General features: G+C 42.7%; 1 protein-coding gene across 1 annotated transcript in view; it reads left to right on the plus strand.

The window, feature by feature from the left end:
• The window catches only part of LOC124777247 (acetyl-CoA acetyltransferase, mitochondrial), a 112,117-nt gene extending 104,964 nt beyond the window's left edge, over positions 1-7,153 (plus strand). Inside the window, exon 9 of the mRNA XM_047252574.1 lies at positions 6,340-7,153. Coding sequence (XP_047108530.1) covers positions 6,340-6,460 — 121 coding nt within the window. The 3' untranslated portion in view covers positions 6,461-7,153. The remainder of the gene's footprint in view (positions 1-6,339) is intronic.
• The last annotated feature ends 9,494 nt before the right edge of the window (positions 7,154-16,647 follow it).

The following is a 16,647-nucleotide window of genomic DNA, read 5'->3' on the forward strand; positions in this document are numbered from 1 at the left end:
TTTTCTGACAAACACTCTGAACATGTCCTTCTTTATTACAGAAAAAGCAAATAGCTTGGCATGACGGGCAATTTTCACGCGAATGTCTAGTAGCACACCGCGGGCATGATTTCACTGCATTTGCTTGCTGCCGCGGGACACGTGGTTGAGATCGTGGCGGCAGCTGCGCGGACGAGTGCGAGGGCTGTTTACTGTTCCGTGCAGCTCGCCCGGCGGGCCGGTTAATGTGACACACAGCTGGCAAAGTTTCAAATGATTCCTGAGCAAAGTCAAGCGTGTCTTGCCTATCCAATATGTCTATCACTTGTTGAAGGGAGGGATTGACTAGTTTCAAAATTTGCTCCCGTATACGAACATCAGAAACGTTCTGTGCAATTGCATCACGTACCATAGTATCTGAATAAGGGAGTCCACATTCACACTCAAAAGCACAATCCCTAGTAAGGCCTTGCAAAGTTGCAACCCACTCCCGATTAGTTTGACCGGCCGTACGTTTTGTACGAAAGAACGTATACCTTTTTGCGACTACATTAACTGATTCCTTGAAATAGGCATCTAAAGCAGACAAAATTTCGTCGTAGGACAGAGTTGCTACGTCGCGTCGGGGAAATAATTTCACTATCACACGGTACGTTTGCACCCCTACACACGCCAATAAATGAGGCTGCCGCTCGTTACCTTGAATTCTGTAGGCGGTGAGATGAAATCCAAATTGGCGTGACCACTCCGTCCAGGTTTCCATCGCCGCATCGAAGTGTCGAAACGGTGGTGCAACTGCATGTTGTGGCTGTGGTAGCGGTGGAGCGGCGGCTGCCGCATCGTTTTGCATTGCACGTTGACCTTGGACGAGCTGTCCAAGGGCATCCAATAATGCCTGCATCTGCTGATTCTGCAAGCGATAAAATTCGGACAGTACATCTGCAGATTGTGGCGAAGCCATGACACAAGTAATCTAAGCAAGGATAAAGAACAAGACCCTGTTTTGACTCGTCGCCAAAAAATGTTGTGGACTGACAAGACAGCCAGTCCACAGTGACGGGTAACCGAAAGGCACGCGTTTAAACTCACGCAGGCTGGCGTGAGGTCTGAAACAGGATACATAATGAATGCTATAAAGAAAAGTATGTAGCTTCTGGAATACTTAACTTTAATCCATCAATTGTATACATCGTTCTTGATGAGACATGCTTCATACGATAACTATCAATTGCTATGGCACCTTGCTAGGTCGTAGCCATTGACTTAGCTGAAGGCTATTCTAACTATCTTCTCTGCAAATAAACGAGGCTTCGTCAGTGTTGCATCACTAGCTAAGTCGTCCGTACAACTGGGGCGAGTGCTAGTAAGTCTCTCGAGACCTGCCGTATGGTGGCGCTCGGTCAGCGATCACTGACAGTGGCGACACGCGGGTCCGACATGTACTAATGGACCGCGGCTGATTTAAAGCTACCACCTAGCAAGTGTGGTGTCTGGCGGTGACACCACAATCTGTATCAAAAATTAGTGAAAAAACAGATCATCATTGGGAAAAGTAATTTGAAAATGGATCTGCTGTTTCTGGTACAAGGAATCTCCACCTTCTTTTGCCAACTGATGAGACAGGGCTTCTGATTAGCAGTGTACCAAATGACAGAGGATCCTTTATTCCTTTGTGACCAATGCAGGCCAGTGTACAAATACGACATACAGGTATGTTGACACTGCTGAATCCCAGTCTGATCAGTATGTTGCTTGTGTATACAAGGGAATATGGTGGATTAGAAATATCAGTGAATTTTCAGATGAAGGCAGAGATGCACTAACTAACTTAGTGCATGCTTATGGAGCTGCTCAATCCTCCTTGTGGCCTTCTAAGAAGAGATGTTTGTGGATTAAAGAGTAGATAATCTCAGTAATTCCAACTCACAAAGTGCAACTAGGATTTGCCAGCAGCAAATGTTAAAAATATCAGCAACAAATTCTGGACACTGAACTGAATTATAAAGAATTATGGTTTGGAAACTAGAAACAGTCACAAGTGTGGCTTGGGAACTATAAGATGCTCATGTTATGGGTTTGGAACCTTGAATAAAGATTTACACCCACAAGTGACTTTGTTTGCTGTTGGGTGTGGCATATTTTCTCATTTACACAATACACCAGCTGCTGCCATGTCCACCATGATACAAAGTTCTTGATGTAGAAACACATATTTGCTTACAGGTGGCATGATCACATTCACATATTCTCTCAATGCAAACCCCAGCATAAGTACAGAACTTGTGGCCTGCTGTCTAAAGAACTTCAACTTTTAACAGTCAATAAATGCTTTGAAAGTGGTTACCATTTATAGTATGCTTGCCCGTTCTGCACATTTCACCATTAATGTGAGGTTTTGAATTAAGACTAGCAGCTAAACGTAATTCCGCTCCCTGCTACAGCTGAATTAAGAGATATCAAGATGGATGAGTGCAAATCTCTTCCCCCCCCCCCCCCTCCCCCCCCCCCCCCCCCCCCCAGAATGAGTGTTCACATTCTCTGCCATGACTGGCTGGAACATACTGTAACCAATCAGTATCACAGTTTACCACAGACAAAATGGTTATTTCCCTCTTCAACCAATCTCCAACTCCAAATTTACTTCAATCAGTTTCCAAACAATATATTTCCTGAAAATCAAATAAACTGAAAATAAACTCTTCACTAGTCTTCAGAATGCAAGTAAAGATTTTGCTTCTGCAATCCCTAACTGGCTTCTTTCAACACATTGTACCTTGTAGATGATGCACTGATCTATATGATTCACTCTCTCATTCAGAATTAAGGGAATGGAAATGAAGTCCCATGCTTCTTGACAGAGTGTAGGGAATGATGTGGAAGACCCGCACTGCTGTATAGGCAAGGTTCTAATGGAGGTGGTTTGCTGTTGCCTTCCTCCAACCATAGTGGGGATTTAATGATGACGATGAAGAAGACGACAAACCACCACCACCCAGTCATCGTGGGGTGCTGCATTCACATCCTCACTTATTTTGTCAGTGTAATAAATGAAAATAGTTGTCATACAAATGAAAATAGTAATTACTGTTAGGAAACTGAAATTTACTGCTCTAGACATAATACAGTTTAATAAACTATTTAGCTACAAAATGTTTTCAAGTCATCCAATACATATTAAGATGTCCATTTGTTGTTTTCCGTATAAAATTTATGTTTTCAGGTAATTTTAATATCTCCAAAATTATTTTAATGAAAATAATCAATTATTGAAAATGTAAGTATTGATAAAAATCTATTTACCAAGTGGTGGCAGGAGAACAAACATGTAAAACTTGTTAAAGTTTGCAAGCTTTTGGAGCCAGTGGCTCCTTCTGGTAGAAGGAAGAGGGCTGAAGATAAAAGATGGTTGATTCGCATGGTTTAGGAAAAGGGGTAGAGTTTGGAAAAGTAGTCCACAATCCCAGGTCAGGGGAGGCTTGTTGGAAGGTATGCATTGATTGTTGGGGGGACTGCACTGGATAGCATTTGAAAACCTGGTAGCCTAAAGGTGGAAGACGGAAATTACTGCCAAAACAACATGCATGAGTTAATAATAGCGAAAAGCTAAGAGCATTGTATATGATTGAGGCAGGGGCAGGGGAGGGGGAGGGGGCTGAAAAATAGACAGTTCAGAAAATGAAAGATGTGGAAAACTAAAAAGGAGTTAAGAAAAGAGTAGTTACTGTGAAGAAATGCTGAGATCCACCTGACCTTAATTTGCATTAGTTTCTTCAGAATCAGCATTTCTTCACAGTAACTGTTCTCTTTCTTTACTCCCTTTTGGTTTTCTACATCTTTCATTTTCTGAACTGTCTATTATTTTTCACTGCCCCCCCCCCTCCACCTCTCACACATACAATGCACTTAGCTTTTTCGCTCTTATTAACTCATGCACAATGTTTTGGCAATAATCTCTGTCTTACGTATTACCCTATCTTCCACATTTTCAAATCTTGTAGTTCACAACAATCAGTCCGTCCTCCTTATCCCTTCTCATCCCTTCTCCTGCCACCACTTGGTGAGTAATTTTTTATCTATCCAATGACATTATATTTCCAATATTAATTTAAGTAAGATACTGAAATTGGTTTTACAGTTAACTATTGTCATTTTGAAAGGTTTATGAAATTTCATCCTGATTGATGTGTTGTAAATGACAAACTGCCTGTTGGCTTCTGTCTCGAGTTCTTTGGCTGACTGGAAGCTGAAGCTTTGACAATGTCAGCCACTCATGCTGACAAAACATCAGAAAAATCATCCGACAAACGTTGGCTAAAGAACCTGAGGTAGAAGTCAATGTGCAGTTTGTTAACAAGCAGCCACAAAAGCCTTAACAATTTTGTACTGTAAATGACTTCATTAATTCATAGGTCGATGAGTAATTAAAACAATCTGTAAAGTTTAAGTGCATGGATCGGCCTGCAACCACAAGTGATAAGTGGTAACATTTCCCAGCATGGGGACTCATTCAATAGGGCACCAGAACCACTGAGACAAATCTTACAGCTATCCTAATCATCAACGCATAGTGCTATGCCACAGTGTTTCTGATAAGCTTTTCAGTGGTGTAAATGATTATAAAATCAGAGGTGTCATTTTTAAGATATGGTGTCTAGTATAAGCTAAGTATTGTACATTTGATATGTTTGGTAACTTTGGAGGTTGATAACATAGTGAATACAATTGTAAGAAAGTTCACAATTCATTAAATTGCTGACTGGTCCACAGACAACACACTGACAAATTATCACATTTCCAGTGCTCTTTACTCACTGCAGATTACTTGTTACAATGTGTGGAAAATTTCTCACAGCACAACTTTAGTGCCATAGAACTGATTTCTAATCTTCATTTAGATTATTTCTGATTTCTGCACAAAACATTGTCAGGATGTTAATTTGGATGATCCTAGCTCTGTCATGTAAGGAACAATGACTTGCAAAGTTGAGAATTATATTGCATACTTCAATTTTAGAAGAATTTAAAATAGCTCTAGAACTCACAACATGTGACAGATGGAGCTGAAACTTGGCTAAAATTCATTCAGGTCCATTAGATACATTCTCTACAGATTTAAATTTGGTCAAAAATGGGAGGGGAAGGGGAGAGGAGAATCTTGCAGACTGAGTTATTTGACACAGAATGACCCCCAAAGTAACAAGCAGTGTATTCATTGCATGTATGCAACACAATTAGTCACTATCAGAGGCAATGCAACAATTATTTCTATGGCAGAAAATTAACACTTTGCCATCCGCACGTCTCATACAAATTTATTCGCTTGGCGCTGGCAGCGCTAATTCGGATTACTTGGATTGTCACCAACCTTTCTTGATGTTATTGGAAGATTATAAATTGTTAAGTTTTTCCAATCTCATCATTAGTTCTTATAAGTTCTCAACGCTGTTCCCCTACTTTCATGAAATTTTGAAGATATACATACGTAAATAAATACAAAAGTTCTTTGTTTCATATATTTGTTTATTTGCATTGTCTTTGGTATTTAGTATTTCTCTTTCATATGATATGCAGCAAAACAGTCTCCAAGATGTAGTGCAACTCCACAAGACTTGCACATTAAGTTTGTTGTTCTTTTTTTTGTTTTTTGAACGTACATGGCAGTTCCTTTATTTTTGTTTATTCGTTTTGGAAATACATAGCCTATTAGTTGGTGTTGCTTTATGTGACGGGAAAGTCTGTCAACCGGATCATGATGAGATGTACGTGATGTAGTGGCAACCTCCAAGTTTTGCTCCGCGCATTCATCGTAAATAATCGTATCATCTCTCTTGTCTGCCATGATAAAAGGGCACAAGTACTTATAAAAGCAAAAAACTAGTTGATGTGTGTAACCTATTGTTACCTAAACAAAACACCAACAGAATAAAAAAGATACTAAAATGCTGTTGTCGGCCACTGTGCACTATGCTCATGACATCACTGTGGTGTCGCCGGCCACTGAGTGATAGTATGCACACGACACTACTGTGGTGTTGCCAGCTGTTGACCGCTATTTCACGCAAAAGACAACTGTTATGTCGCTGGATCGCAGAGTGTTAATAATGAGGTCTTGCATCAGTCCTGAAAATTTTTCAAATAATGTTTCACGATGTTTAATGAGCCAGTTTGGCTCTTCTTCCTTGTTGGGGAAATGTTGAAGGCTTGTGCCCCAGCTGTGACTGTGGGTAGTTCTGAAAATACATGGAAATTATTGTAGCACATAATTACTTTTAGATTGCACTGTAACATACAGAAATTAATCAACTCACTGTAAAATATACTACACAGTGTTTAATTTTGCATTTTAATCTTACATTCCAGCATGTCTGGAGCTCGCATAACGTTACATCTAGTTCATGCACTAAAGCCTGGTCAAAAAGGAGTTGCGTCAATATGTAATGGAGGTGGTGGAGCGTCTTCAATTTTAATTGAGAAACTATAACTGCAAGGATATGAGGAAGATTGAAGAAAAAAGGAAACTGAAGAGTAATTAAGAGGAATTTATTCAGTTATCATTTTCATGCACAAGAATTACAGAGAAGGTCCAAAATTTTTAATTTTTTTGTGTCATTTTAATCACATCATTAATTTTAAGTGTTACTTTACAAAATGTACAAAGTATTATCTTTGCTAATTATCTCTCAGCACCATATTTGACTGAACCAGGTGAAAGGCAAAGTCTGTCAAGTCAATTGTAAACTGTATTTTCACCTGTCTGATTCAGTTTTGCCTTATTCTTTATTATAACAAAATGGTTTATAATTCTTTCAACTTGGTCAAGAGTCCTCTCTTGCCAACAATGTTTGAAGCTAATGTAAAAGAGCAGTCAAGTCAAATTAAAGAGATTGTGATACAACTGGTACACCAGCTTTCACATTTATCTTTGACTGCATTAGTTTTGGAGGTATTGTATTAAGTTTGTATGAGCTACTGTTTTTTGTCTTGTGTTTCATTCTTGTTAAGAGAAGTGTACAACTTATAATGAAGACTGAACTGTTTTAGATGTAATATAAATGTACAGTACTAAATCCGGCTACCTGTTCTTGTCGTCATTTTTATTATTTTTGTACTATTAGATATTTTTGCGTATGTAAGGAAGCATGTTTAAAATGCAATAAAAATGATTATTCTTCTATTGCCTTTTTGTATTTAAAGATACAGTGTCTAAGTCCCTTCTGTCTTTTGTTTGTAATACATATTCACTGTTAACATTAAAATTCTGCTGATCTTATGTCTGCTTTGCTGTGAGCTTTTCAAAATACATCAGAATTAAATTAACCTCTTTGTGCCTGAATAAATTTCTTCATGGAGGAAAAAAGATTGAAAAATTATGTCACTTTAGAAGTATCCAAAACACTCAGGACATGGCAGCACATGTAAGAAGTGTTGGTAGCTTCATGTAGAATCTGCACCTACCAGCACTGGCACTCAAAAACAGTTAACATTACAGTTTTTAGAGTCACACTGGTGTGATGCGAATTCACGACACTGGCATTAAGAGGTTAATTCTGACAATGCACTTTGATGGTTCTCTTGATTCCCTCTTATATGAATTAAGTGATAGAAGAGTAATGAGCCTATCAAAAATTGGTAATTCCCTGCACCACAAATTATGATGACATCCTATGTAGTGAATTGCACACAGTAACATGTACATTCATCAGAAAATTAAATCATTTTTCCATATAAAAAAAGGAAAAAAATGGCAGGAGGACACACTATGTTTTTATTAAAGGTATTTTCTTTTCCTCTTTAGCGATGACTATGACACATTTGGAAATCCGTTCCTTTAGCCTAGTGGTTTCATCTGTGGCAATATATTTAATCTTGTGTTCTCTTCATTGTACCTAAGTCTTGTAGGAGCAGTTAGGCTTGACCTCACTTTTATTACTGTAAATCATATGAGTTAACATTTATTATTGTTCACAACCATGATTCAAAGTCTAAAAGTGGCAAACATTTTTTTTTAACCTTAGGGGGGAACTAGCTATTTATTAGAAACAGTTCTTAAAATGGGAAGAAAAATTGCAGGAATCAATATGTGTGTGTGTGTGTGTGTGTGTGTGTGTGTGTGTGTGTGTGTGTGTGTGTGTGTTGAGAGAGGGGTGGGGGGTGGGGGTTTATTAGTCATAGTACTGTTGTTGGTGGTGGTGGTGGTGGTGGTGGTGGTGGTGGTGGCGGCGGCGGTGGTAATAAGTAGCCACATATAGATGAATAACATCAGTAACTTTCTTTTATTGTACTAGTGCTTACTCCCAGTGTTTGCTGAAGTCACATAAAAATATTGGGGCAGACACTGTGTAATGTTGCCTCTCCCATCCCCCCTCTGTACACTTCTTTCTCTCTTCTTATTTCAGATGTGAGAGATATAGTTCTTGGAGCTTATTCTCTTGACAAATTTCTGTTTGTGTGTATTCCACATTTCCTCAATTCCTCAAGTGGAGATACACTACTGAGAAAAAATAGCAAACATGTTGTATACTGTTCACTACAATGGATGTTGTGTAGTAACTTAAGGTGTGTCTGAAAAATATTGTTTACAATGCATTTTGATAATATTTCTAAAGGCCACTCTGAAAAAAGAAAGAGAATGTGAGCACCCATCAGAGTTACTATACGGTTTATGTAATGTAAGTCTAATTGTGCGCTTTCATTAAATGTGTGTGGACCACTATAAAATTAATGTAAATAAATGACACTACACACACAAAAGGGGGGAGGGAGGGGGGGGGGGAGGAGACAACAGCCCAAGTACCTATCTCACTGAGTGGCAAGTAGCTGAACTTATTTACTCATTGCTTTCTTCATTCATTTACATATAGATCTGTGACCTTTAATTACATTACAGCAGCTTATCATCTGGTACCAAACATGAACAACTACAGTTCTGACACACATTTTTTTCACACTTTGGTGAAATTAAGAACACTTTGATGGACAGCAAATACCAGGAATTTAATTAATACTAACTTTCACAAGGAGCTAGTGATGGACAGGCTACTCCAAGACAAGTAACTAATAATAGTAATAATAATAATAATAATAATAATAATGTACCATAGAATGTGTTTCCAGTATTCACTATGGCTTTGAATTACTCTTTGATAATACCAATCTGTGACGGAATATGCAACACACTTAACACTTTCGCTGCGGCTGACGCTTATAAGCGCCAAAACAAGCCACGAGCCAGTGCAGCTGATGCTTATAAGCGTCCGCACTCACTGTCTAGTTGCAGCGTCTAAGTTAGCATCAAAGGGTGTGAACGTTTGTTTTGTGTGGTCAGTTATCAAACGTATATTGTTCGTAATGGCGACTAATGGACCGACACCTGGTCCTTCCAATGTGAAAAGGAGCAGGAAAAGAGTTAAATTGACAGAGGAACAGTTACTTAGTGTACTAAATGACAGTGATTTTCTGTGTAGTGAGGACAAGGCATACCACGGAGATTGACCTTTAGAGGCTGCAGAAGAATTGCAGAGTGATGATAGCGTGGAATCACAGCTTTAGAATCTGTTTCGTGACAGTTCCGCTACTAAATTGACGACCTCAATCTTAAAAATGCGCATTTGAAGTAAATATAATTTCAAATGAATCCAGTTTCCTTTTTTTTCCTTCATAAGAATTTGCGTTTTGGAATCCAAATTTTTCCGGAATGCGGTGGACTTGTTGCTTGTTTGAATTGTATTTTTTGTTACATTATCAACAAATCACGAACATTTGAATGACACCTGTGACCCCTATAGGTGTCAGACAGCAAACAGACTTTAAAACATGACCACAATACAGTCAAAGCTTATTTGAAGTAATGCATCTAAGTTGACATCATTAAATCAGTATAGAACATGATCCTACAGATCTTACAAGGTCCTGACATCAGCCTCTAGCTCAAGTGTGCTTAGGAGCGTCGGCTCTGAGCAGTACCTGCCGTTTCAGAGTTTTACCGGCCCGCACTCGCACGTTGCTGGGCCGCACTGGAGAGTTGCACGCCTGCACCGATGCCACAACGAAAGTGTTAATTAGAAGAAGGCTGTTGTATCACACGGGAACTTAATACATATTGATGTACAGGACCTTAAAGGAGAGTGCGAGGACACTAGTGGGGTGGATCCAAGAGGTAAGTAACAAGGAGAATCGCCTATTAGAAGCCAAAAAGATACATGCTGTTCATAAACTGTGAAGCTTTGTGTCATCATCTGCTTCAGTTATGAGTGCCACTGGTGGGAGGATGTGTCATTTTCCCCCCTCCCAATATTTTCTGAAAATAAATTTCAATTTTTTGAGTTTTAGTTGACAAAAAGTGACATTGTTGAACAAATATACCCAAGCTGAAATTATTACACATACTAAAAACTCTTGTGCAGTAAGAATTAGTGGTTTGCAGGATTTACTCATGCACCAGTAAATGAAACCAGTTCATATTTTCACCAAAAAGACAATATCCAAAGTTTTAATTAATTGTGTTGGCACAACTGAGTGATGAAGGAGCAGGGTAGATAAGCATGAATCTGTTCGGTTTTTTTGTAACTCTGTATGAGGGGTTGCCAGCAGGCAGACAGCCAACAATTGGACACAACGAGACAATCACGTACAGTTTTGTGCTCGTGCTTTTTAGTAATGAAGTTGTAGTCAGTGCATGTGTCAAGGAACTTCTATGAAGAGAGTTCAAGCCATTCATCAGTACTGCTTTTTTTTTTTTTTTTTTAAAAAAAAGGCAAAGGAATGCTGGTAAGTAACTATTTATTGCAAAAGTATTCCAAATTACCCAATTTTAGCCCTATAGTGTATGTATCACACTTTTGCTAATGTTAACTCAGTAGAAGAAAACTATGCAGTGCGAATTTTTGAAGGGTATCCTTTAAAGTAATGGGTTTCCAGCTTTACCCATGTTTTAAAAGCATAGGTCTGTAGTTTAAACTATGGAATACAATTTTTTTTTCTGGTGATTATTTTCGCTTTTGTGAACTGATTTTAATTATCAAATTATACGGTACTTAAAAAGATCTAAAGATCTTCATCTGTTACTTTTACACTTAAAATTGCAAAATATGTTTTAAATCAGGCTCAAATGGGCATACTTGGAAATGATGGTCTCAGACATCCAAAATGCTCCAAAACATGGTTTTATGTCCCAATTTTCTCAACTTTTTTCAAGGGGATCTCCAGTTGAGACCGCCTTCCATCTATACCATATCTTCTAACTCCCCCCACCTGCCATTAATTCAGTGCTGCTGACGACTGTGACTTCAGTTGCCAAAAAAGACTTATTAACAGGCTCTCAAAGATGGACTCTGTCAACTGAAGCTGCCACAAATATCTCCACACGCAATTGCTCTTGCAGTGGTGGAGACGCCACAAAAATAGTTGAGTCTGTTGCTCACTAACCTTACTCCACAAGCCACAAATACAACCCCACAGGTATCTGGACTGAATGTCAGTAGTGTGTCCCCACTGAAATCACCACCATCTCCAAAGACGGAAAGAGACATGGTGAAGCAGTTGAAAGCAGAAGGAAACAACCTAATGCCATCAAACTGCACTGCACTGGTCTTATGTGATATATAGAATGGAAATACAGGCGATATGGGCATAGAAATCTGCCAGAGGGAACAAATGAGCTCTTTCACCAACCACCCTCTGGATACAGCATCCCCAGCCCGATAGATAGGAAGTGGGAAGGAGAAAATAATACCTCACCATTAAAATGGCTTCCATTTTACAGTGGAATGTAACCTGATGCATGTGGAGGAAATCACACTTTTAGAACAGGGCAGACTTTTTTGCTTGTGTTAACAGAAAACACATTTTAAATTATCCCTCCTCCCAGTGCTAGGACGTTGTAGCCTGTACAGAAAGGATGACCTTAGTAGGGGAAGACATAAAGGAGGAGTCACCCATCTTTGAAGATGATGTTTACCTCTCTGTGACTCTCCCCTAACACTCCAGCTTCCAAGCAGTTGCTGCAGTGGTGCACATGCCACACAGGATGACCATATGCTCTTGTTACTTGACACCTAACACAGCCCTAGAGGCTCTCAGCAACCTCATCACACAGCTCCTTCAATGACTTCTCTGTTTTGCGGAGAATTCTATGCACACCATATAGTATCGTTTTGGTGCTCAGCCACCACCACATGCTCCTGTAGTCGAGCTGTTGTTGACAGAAAATGCAGGGGTCGGACAAAAATATGGAAACACCATGAGAAATGCATGTTTGAACATAAATGCATATGCTAGCCAAAGATGCAGATCATGATTTTGTAGTTGACCATGAATGGCAATGTCCTCAGTACACTGTCGCCGGTCCCTCAGACGCCATGGCTAGCACTAGCACCAGTGCTCAATTGGAGGCAGCAGGTGACCCAGCGGTGTAATCTGCCTTCCAAGTCCCGTCACGCCTTTCTCAGACATGGACAATACCACCCTCCAGTGGAACTGCAGCGGTTTCTTCCACCATCTAGCTGAGCTCCGACAGCTTATCAGCCTTCACCCTTTCTTCTGCATTGATATTCAGGAAACTTGGTTTCCAGCAATGCGAACACCTGCCCTCCGTAGCTATCGGGGTTGTTATAAGAACCGGGCAGCTTATGATAGGGTGTCTGGTGGCGTCTGCATATATGTCCTTAACTCTCTTCACAGCGAGTCTGTTCCTCTACAAACAGCTTTAGAGGCTGTCGCTGTTCGGGTGTGGACACCACAGGCTGTTACCGTCTGCAGTCTTTACCTTCCACCGGATGGTGATGTCGCGCAGAATGTCCTGGCTGCACTGATAGCCTAATTGCCGCCACCTTTCCTGTTGCTGGGCGACTTCAATGCCCATAACCCTGTGTGGGGTGGGTCGGTGGCGACAGGTCGAGGCGCAACCATTGAGCGTTTATTGGCACAGCTCGATCTTTCGCTTTTAAATGATGGTTCCTTCACACACTTCAGCGTGGCGCATGGCACATACTCCGCCATCGATCTTTCGATCTGCAGCCCTAGCCTCTTACCGTCTGTCGACTGGAGTGTGCATGACGACCTGTGTGGTAGTGACCACTTTCCGATCTTCCTGTCACTGCCACAGCGTCAGTCCTCTGGGTAGCCTTGCAGGTGGGCTCTGAATAAGGCTGACTGGGACTTGTTTTCCTCCACTGCCGCTATTGAGCCTCTCTCTAGTGATGACATTGATGCTGTGGTTCAATCGGTCACCACCGGCATCGTTACTGCCGCCGAATCTGCCATTCCCCGTTCTTCTGGGTCCCCTCGGCGGCCGACTGTGCCTTGGTGATCGCCTGAGATCGCTGAAGTGATTAAAAATCGCCGGCAGGCGCTCCAGCGTCACAAGCGGTATCCCTCCATCGAACACCTTATCGCCTTCAAACAGCTGCGTGCGCGAGCCCGCCGCCTTATCCGCCAACGCAAGCAGGAGTGCTGGGAGCAGTGTGTGTCCAACATTGGCCTCCATGTCACTCCATCGCAGGTCTGGGCCAAGATTCGACGCGTCTACGGCTTTCAGACCCCTGTCAGCATCCCTGCGCTCTCACTGAATGGAACAGTTTGTATTGACTCCGACGTCACTGCAATCCGCTTGGCAGAGCATTTTGCTATGAGTTCCGCTTCTGCGAATTACCCCCTGGCCTTCCGCTCCATTAAAGAGCGGATGGAACGTCGGAGCCTTTCGTTTTGCACCCACCATCCAGAATCGTACAATGTTCCATTCAGTGAGTGGGAATTTTGCAGTGCCCTAGCCGCTTGCCCTGATACCGCTCCTGGGCCAGATGGCACCCACTGTCAGATGCTGAAAGGCCTTTCAGTGGACTGCCAGTGACGGCTCCTCGACCTTTACAACCGTCTCTGGGTCGAGGGTGAGTTTCTGTCGCAATGGCGGGAAAGTATTGTTATCCCCATTTTGAAACCAGGCAAGAACCCTTTGGAGGTGGACAACTACTGTCCCATTAACCTCACCAACGTTCTTTGCAAGTTGCTTGAATGGATGGTGAGCCAGCGATTGAATTGGGTTCTGGAGTCTTGGGGCCTTCTGGCTCCGTCTCAGGGTGGGTTCCATAAAGGCCGCTCCGCTGCCGACAATCTGGTGAGCCTGGAGTCGGCCATCCGTACTGCCTTTGCCTGCCGTCAGCACCTGGTCGCTGTCTTTTTCGAAATGCGGAAGGCGTACGATACGACATGGCATCATCACATCCTTTCTGCGCTTCATGGATGGGGTCTTCGGGGCCTTCTGCTGATCTTTATCAGAAATTTTCTGTCGTATCGTACCTTCCGCGTGCAAGTCGCGGCCTCCCATAGTTCCTCCCATGTTTGGGAGAACGGTGTGCCACAGGGATCTGTTTTAAGTGTATGCCTGTTTTTAATAGCCATTAACAGACTCGCTGCGGTGGTGGGAACCTCTGTCTCAGCAAGAACCTCTGTCTCAGCATCCTTGTATGCTGGCAACTTCTGCCTTTACTACAGCTCTATTGGCATTGCAGGTGCTGAACGTCAGCTACAGGGCACTATCCATAAGGCACAGTCTTGGGCTGTAGCTCATGGGTTCCAGTTTTCGGCAGCCAAGACCTGTGTTATGCATTTCTGCCGGCGATGCACTGTCCACCAGGAGCCGTGGCTTTATCTTGACGGCGAACTTCTTGCAGTGGTGGAGTCACACAGGTTTTTGGGGTGGTTTTTGATGCCCGGTTGACTTGGCTGCCTCATATCCGGTAGCTTAAACAGGCGTGTTGGTGGCATCTAAATGCTCTGTGATGCTTGAGCCACACCCGCTGGGGCGCCGACCGATCTACCCTATTACAGCTCTACCAGGCGTTAATCCAGTCCCGTCTGGATTATGGGAGCCTGGCTTATGGCTCAGCATCCCCATCTGCGTTGCGGGTGCTGGACCCAATCCTCCACAGCTGGATACGCCTTGCCACTGGTGCTTTCCGGACCAGCCCAGTGGACAGCATACTTGCGGAGGCGGGTGTCCCTCCATTGCGGTTAAGGCGCCAAAATTTACTGGCCACTTATGCTGCCCATGTTTTTAGCTTGCCCGGGCATCCAAACTATCGTCTCCTGTTCCTGCAATCGGTCGTCGGCCAGCACGTCGGCCCTGGTCAGGTTGTACGATCGCTGTCCGCGTCAGAGAGCTTTTCTCCGGGCTTAGGGTTTTCACTGTTCCACCTCCTTTTCAGGCCACTTTGCATACACCCCCATGGTGTGTTCCTCGCCCTTGCCTTCGGCTCAACTTGGCACAGGGCCCGAAGGACTCAGTCCCTCCAGAGGCCTTCCGCCGCCGCTTTTATTCCACCCTGGCCATGTATCAGGGCTCTGGCATTGTTTACACTGACGGCTCGATGGTTGCTGGTCGTGTTGGTTATGGGCTAACTCTAGGGGACCATTCCGAACAACGCTCATTCCCAGCTGGCTGCAGCATTTACACTGCTGAGCTGGTCGCCATCTTACATACCTTAGAGTATATCCGCTCCTGCTCAGGTGAGTCCTTTGTGCTCTGTAGCGATTCCCTGAGCGGTTTATGAGCTCTCGACCAGTGTTTCCATCGTTCTTGTCTGGTGATGGCTGTCCAGGAGTCATTGCATACTCTTGCCCATTGCGGCCGCTCTGTGGTCTTTGTGTGGACCTCAGGCCATGTTGGGATACCCGGAAATGAGAATGTTGACCGCCTGGTGAAAGAGGCCATCTCTGGACATTGGCCTCCCGGAGACTGATTTGCGAGCAGCCCTCCGCCGAAAGGTTTTTGCGCTCTGGGACGCTGAATGTCGCGATCTAACCACGCCCAATAAACTCCGTGCTCTAAAGGACACGACGACTGTGTGGCGTTCCTCCATGCGAGCCAACCGCAGCGACTCCGTTGTCCTTTGTCGGCTCCATATTGGCCACACCCGGGTGACACACGGTTATTTATTGCGTCGTGAGGACCCGCCTCTCTGTCGCTGCGGGGCGGTTTTGACTGTGGTGAACATTTTATTGTCTTGTCCACTTTTAGCTGTGCTCAGGCAGACCTTTGCGCTGCCTGATACGCTCCCTGCCCTTTTAACTGATGACCCTGCTATGGCTGACTTAGTTTTACGTTTTATTCGGGCAGGGGGTTTTTATCATTTAATCTGAGTGTTTCTGTTTTATTTTATTGTCTTGTGTTGATTCTGGCCTACGATTTTAAACTGAGTTTTTAATGTGTTCTTGGTGGTTGGCTTTTCCTTTTTTATCTCTATGGTCGGCCGACCACCATCACACTCAGTGTGATTTTAATTTGTTTTGTCTGTTCTTTGAGTTTTTCTTGTCCTGTGTCATCTGTTGTCTCCATTATCCGTTTTTTTTAACTCTGTGTTGGTGTTTTTAAGTTTTGGAACAAGGGACCGATGACCATTGCTGTCTGGTCCCTTAAACCCACAAACCAACCAACCAACCTCAGTACACTGGAACTGTCAGTCATGGTCAGAATAGTGTTCTGTGTGGTTGTGAATGCATTATGTTGAAGCTAAGGATCTCATTTGTGAGAAAATTGTTGGTGTCCATATGACAGGTTTGAGCCTTGCGTGGCTTGTGTTCATGCCATCTGTTATTTAACACCCTGTTTTTACCATACTGCCACCTCGTTATCTTAATTTTGATTACTGGTGTCACTGAGTTGCTGCCTTGCCT

This window comes from Schistocerca piceifrons, chromosome 2 (assembly GCF_021461385.2).
Source record: "Schistocerca piceifrons isolate TAMUIC-IGC-003096 chromosome 2, iqSchPice1.1, whole genome shotgun sequence".
Taxonomy (NCBI): domain Eukaryota; kingdom Metazoa; phylum Arthropoda; class Insecta; order Orthoptera; family Acrididae; genus Schistocerca; species Schistocerca piceifrons.